Source organism: Rhinichthys klamathensis, unplaced genomic scaffold, assembly GCF_029890125.1.
Source record: "Rhinichthys klamathensis goyatoka isolate OS25496 unplaced genomic scaffold, OSU_Roscu_1.1 h1tg000251l_1, whole genome shotgun sequence".
NCBI lineage: Eukaryota > Metazoa > Chordata > Actinopteri > Cypriniformes > Leuciscidae > Rhinichthys > Rhinichthys klamathensis.
The window spans coordinates 1-5,463 of record NW_026606773.1 but is presented as its reverse complement, the minus strand read 5'-3'; the positions used below and the strand labels follow the sequence as shown (position 1 = coordinate 5,463).

The following is a 5,463-nucleotide window of genomic DNA, read 5'->3' as shown; positions in this document are numbered from 1 at the left end:
ACGAACACTCTTTCCGCTGTAACAGCTCTCAGTCCACTTCAGACGAACACTCTTTCCGCTGTAACAGCTCTCAGTCCACTACAGACGAACACTCTTTCCGCTGTAACAGCTCAGTCACTTCAGACGAACACTCTTTCCGCTGTAACAGCTCTCAGTCCACTTCAGACGAACACTCTTTCCGCTGTAACAGCTCTGTTCATTTAAACGAACACTCTTTCCGCTGTAACACACACACACACACACACACACACACACACACACACACACACTAACAAAATGTATAGGGGTGACTGTGCACCCCAACTCCAGCATTTACTCTCAGGTTGAGGGTGTCTTTGCAAATAATCATGAAGGTTTCCATGTCCTGAATGTTTTCAAAAATGAACGTGAAAGGCTCCATGGCATAGCACTTCCTCGACTCCATCAGCACCCTCCACGCTTTCATTTGGTCATCATGATCCATCAACATGTATGATGGTTCTTGCACCTGGCCAGTGAAAAGCCCAATACTGTTCCTCACGATGTATTCTGCCTGGTACATATGTTTCAATGTGAGGGGCAGCTCCTCCACTTCTACCTGTTCCTCCTATGATAAAGTAAAATACCATAAATTAAGACTACAACATAAAATGTTTTGGTCTTTCAAACGGGGCCTAAAGACATCTTTTCAGCAAAAAAATTAACAAATGTCTCTTGGAGATGGCTGCAATGTAACTAAGGGTGAAAGATTGACAACGTTTACATGCACCCTCATAATGCGATTATAATGGGATTTTAGCAATATTGCAATTATATTTTACCTCATGTAAACACAATACTTAAAGCAACACTATGTAACATTTTTACCTTAAAATAATGTTTCCAAAATCTTATCAGTGGTTCATCAAGTCATAACAGGGTGAAAGGCACTTCTGCCATTGCCTGACGGGGTCTGTATCGCTTTTACTGGCACTACGGAACTTCGGGGTTCGGGTAGTAACTTGGCTTGCTACGGTAGTCGGTGTTACCGGTGTTAATTTAACATTTAGAATGCGTACGTGAAAATGGTTGTCTGGTTAGTTTGGCCATACCTTGACTATTTGGGGTCGAGAAATCCTATAAATAGGTGGTAGGGTGCCTGCCATCAGCTGTTCTGCCTCCTCTGTCCAGAAGGCAAAGCGCTGCCCGAAGTTCTGCCCATGCCTATTCAAAAGTATGGTACTTTTAATGTAGCATAATTGTAAAGCAGACCAATGTTTTACTGCTTGAAATATATGCCCTACCTTGCGATCGAGAATTTCTCCAGAATCTGGAGACACCACCACTTCCGAATAGATGGTATGTCAGTCTGTAATACACATGTAATATTGGAGTCTTGCATTGTTTGTTTTTTAACATTCTTTGATACATATACATTCCATGAATTACAACTTACATCCAAAAAGTGAAACATGGCACCAGTACAGATGCAGAGGGCATACTGTTAAAGAGAAAAATAATTACTATGGAGATTTAGGACAAACAGGAAAAATTGAGTAGAAATTGTATAAGTTTACCATAAGCATGAATATCCCACAGCTCTGTCCATCTGACTGAACTGGAAATGGCTGAAAAGTAATATACAGTTACTCAGATGTAATGTTGACAACCATATATAGTGTCCGCTGAGCAAAATGAAATGGCAAATTTACATAGTAAGTAAAGTTACATCAAAATCTTTGCCCGTCTTCTCCACCCACGGTCCATTAGCCACTGCTCCTGCAAGTTGTCTGGAAAAACATTATGCAAAACTGAATCCATAGAACAAGGTTTTTTCCTTAATCCTAAAGCCAGAGAACAAGGCTTTTACTCAATCCTAAAGCCAGAGAACAAGGTTTTTACTCAATCCTAAAGCCAGAGAACAAGGCTTTTACTCAATCCTAAAGCCAGAGAACAAGGCTTTTACTCAATCCTAAAGCCAGAGAACAAGGCTTTTACTCAATCCTAAAGCCAGAGAACAAGGCTTTTACTCAATCCTAAAGCCAGAGAACAAGGCTTTTACTCAATCCTAAAGCCAGAGAACAAGGCTTTTACTCAATCCTAAAGCCAAAGAACAAGGCTTTTAATCAAACCTAAAGCCAGAGAACAAGGCTTTTACTCAATCCTAAAGCCAAAGAACAAGGCTTTTAATCAAACCTAAAGCCAGAGAACAAGGTTTTTACTCAATCCTAAAGCCAGAGAACAAGGCTTTTACTCAATCCTAAAGCCAGAGAACAAGGCTTTTAATCAAACCTAAAGCCAGAGAACAAGGCTTTGCCTGAACAGGATATCAGTCCATTTCACTCAGTTTGATCTGTATTTGTTAAGGCTGTTACACAATGTCATCAGATTGAAGATTTTCAGAGTGCTGTTCAGGCTTAACTGGATGAAAAAAAAAGTAGAAAACACCCCCTATCATGTATTAACTTTAATTCCCATAGTAGCACGTAACTACATGCACTTTATGTTCTTTGTTAGCCTTAATCGGTCACAGGTCAAACCTTGCTAATGTCCTCTGCTTATGCATTTCAAACCTAAATATGGTTCGGTATTTCTCATCTCCAAACCCATTTGGACATAATGAGTCCAGAAAAATAGCCTCCTTCTTAGCAACTAATAACACCTGTGAAGAACATACCCTATTAATGTCAGCTATAGGGGCACCAACTGGTTTAAAAATAGAGGAAAAACTAAAAAACAATGTAACTGTACACAAAGCATGTAGTGGCTTGCTGTTTGTGACCCCCTAGACCATGCTGGCAAAATGATGATATCTTTAGATTCCACATTGTCCTATGAAAAAAAAACTATGTTCAGATCTCCTTGGACATAATCTTCACTTAAAGAGGTGTATCTGCGGGACTTATCAACACATTATACAACTTACCGGCAAACTAGGTTCGCTTAGTTTCCATTTAGGGACTTCAAATAGGTCAGCAATGTGGACATCCATTCCCTGAATAAAATTGTATGTCTGCATTTCATATACATACATCTCACAAAAGTGAGTAGTAAAAATGTGAGAGGTGCACTCACTTTTGCACAAACTTATGTGTAAGTCATCAAGGTAAATACAAATACATACATGTCTCCTGCCTGCCTCCTCTACCAGCCTGAAGCACGCATTCCCAATCTGAAAGCACAGAATGTTTTGCATAATTACAATAAAGGCATTAGAACCATCCAAACTCTTTACAGCAATATCCACTTACACTGCTCTCCACCTGTTCATCTAGCCCCAGGCTCCAAAAGTCTTCCCTTTGAAGACAAACTGGGCCATCCAGAACAACAATTTCTTTTGCTGGACGTGTTCTATCCAGCACATAGGTCAGCTAGAAATAAAAAATATCCCTGTTAGGAATAAGCAATCATGCATTTATTATTTAAAGCACACCAACAAGCTGTGCATGTGAACTATCCAGTTTAGTTTGGCACTCACCACTTGTTCTTGTTGAGGACACAACCTCTTGTGCCACAGTGGACCTTTATTGGCATACTGGTGGTCCACCAGTCCAATGTCTTCTGCATTGTTTTGGCTGCCCTCCGATTCATGGCTATGATCTACACAACAGGAAAGTAAATAGTAATCAGCATTGCCAAGTGTCATGTTTATATTTGCTATGTCACCAAGTAGGATTATTACAATACCTTGTGGCCGAAAGTAGGGCCTTAGCTGTGCAACATTCATTTTCTGTATTTTTCCTAACATAGCCACACTTGCCACACCCTTCTCTGTCAGGGATGTGAGGGTGAATGGCCCTTGGTGGAGATCCTGTAAACAATTTCCCTTCTTCACCTTCTTTTTGGGCTCCCCAATTAGGACCTCGTCCCCTGCCTTAACTGAGCACTGGCGAACCCCTTTCCTTTTCTTTGCCTCAAAAGCCTTTTTTTGTTTCCCCTGTGCCTTTTCAATGTTTTTCCGTACCTTAAAGATAAGAATATATTACTATGCGAACATTCTTATTCAAATTGAACATGCCATTCACACAACTCTGAACAAACCGTTTCATTGAGGGCCTTGACTCCAGCTAGTTTTAGCTCCAGCTCCTCCTCTGGGTCCGCCAATTCAAAGGCAGCGTCTGTCTCACAGACATTTAATGCCTGTGGTAGACGGGGGTGCCTATTGTACATTAAAAAGTACGGGCTGTACTTGGTGGATCTCTAATTTGAAACAAAATGTTTTGCATCAAATCACAAAATAAAACTCTTAAAACATGTATGCAACATATGTTATCTAGTCATTTTGAATAATAACCTGTTTTGCAGTGTTTATTCCATAAACTATGGCCTGTAAGTGGATGTCCCAATCATCATGGTGCTGATTAACATATTTTCTGAGAGTCCTCTTTATATTTTGATTAGTTCTCTCATCCTTCAACATAGAAAGGAATTGTTACATGCACTTTAGTGTACATTGGCTAAAATGGACTTTACTGTTTTGCGGGATGTCATGAGGGCACACTTACTTGGCCGTTTGACTGGGGATGGTATGCACTTGTGATGGCATGCTTGATGTTCAACGCCGCAAATATGTGTGCATTAAGCTGTACATCAGACACACATGGTTATTTTCAATATTTATTGGTCTCAGAAATGACCAATGAATTGTGATGATGCCATATGCCCTGTGTGAAGGGAGAGGGTAATAAGGACACATACCTCGTTAACAAATGCACGGCCCCTGTCAGTGATGATTTTCCGGACCATACCAAATGTGTAGAGCTTTGACACAAGTGCCTCAGCCACCTCAGTGCTAGAGCCACACTTCAAAGGCTCAGCGATAACCCACTTGGTGAACAGGTCTGTCACCGTGAGGACGTATTGATGGTCTTTCATGGTTTTTTTCAGTGGACCAATGAGGTCCATACCGACCACCTCCCACGGCTCTTTCACCTGTGGAGATATGTAATATTACCACATCACCTAACTTGTTGCTTTAAGTGGTACACCAAGGTAAGCTCTACCTTAATAGGGTGAAGGGCAGGAGACACAGTCTTTATGGGGTCGTTCTTTTGGCATCTGTGACAGCTTTTGACCTGATGGATACATTTATTATTTAGACAAAATAATTATATTATTTAGACAAAATAATTATCTGAAGTCAAACAAAGCCACTAAATCAATTCATTGCCTGAGAGCCATAGTGTCAAATTCCATTAAAGTTCCAAAAAAGTACCCAATCTGCCACATCTGCCTTTATGTTATCCCAGTAGTACCCCACAGCAACCCTGTCCATGGTCGCCCTCACGCCCCCATGGTTCCCTGTTCCAGGGTTGTTGTGGCACTCCTCCAGGACAGCCCGCCTCTGCTCATCAGACAGCACAACCAGCCTCATGAATTGTGCACTGGGGCCAATGTAGAATAATTTACTTTCTGTGATAGACAAACAATGTTTGTAACGTAATGATTTTGCTGCTTTGTTTGGTATTACAATACAGCACGTATGTGCACATGTGTCTGTTCAGG

The 5,463-nt window shown here is 40.9% G+C and overlaps 1 protein-coding gene across 4 annotated transcripts; it reads right to left on the bottom strand.

Annotated features, from left to right (window-relative positions):
* Window positions 1–263: 263 nt before the first annotated feature.
* Window positions 264–3,311, bottom strand: LOC130101086 (uncharacterized). Of its 4 annotated transcripts, XM_056266638.1 has the most exons (9): window positions 3,210–3,305; window positions 3,083–3,130; window positions 2,885–2,953; window positions 1,688–1,748; window positions 1,536–1,586; window positions 1,415–1,459; window positions 1,263–1,327; window positions 1,071–1,182; window positions 264–586 (listed from the first exon to the last, which is right to left on the bottom strand). In XM_056266638.1, the coding sequence occupies exons 5-9, from the start codon at window positions 1,542–1,544 to the stop codon at window positions 269–271; spliced, it is 549 nt and encodes a 182-aa protein (XP_056122613.1). In that variant the 5' UTR covers window positions 1,545–1,586; window positions 1,688–1,748; window positions 2,885–2,953; window positions 3,083–3,130; window positions 3,210–3,305; the 3' UTR covers window positions 264–268. The 4 variants fall into 4 exon arrangements, with proteins under 4 accessions (XP_056122613.1, XP_056122614.1, XP_056122615.1 ...); XM_056266639.1 differs by lacking the exon at window positions 2,885–2,953; XM_056266640.1 differs by lacking the exon at window positions 3,210–3,305 and having other exon boundaries at window positions 3,083–3,201.
* Window positions 3,312–5,463: the final 2,152 nt, after the last annotated feature.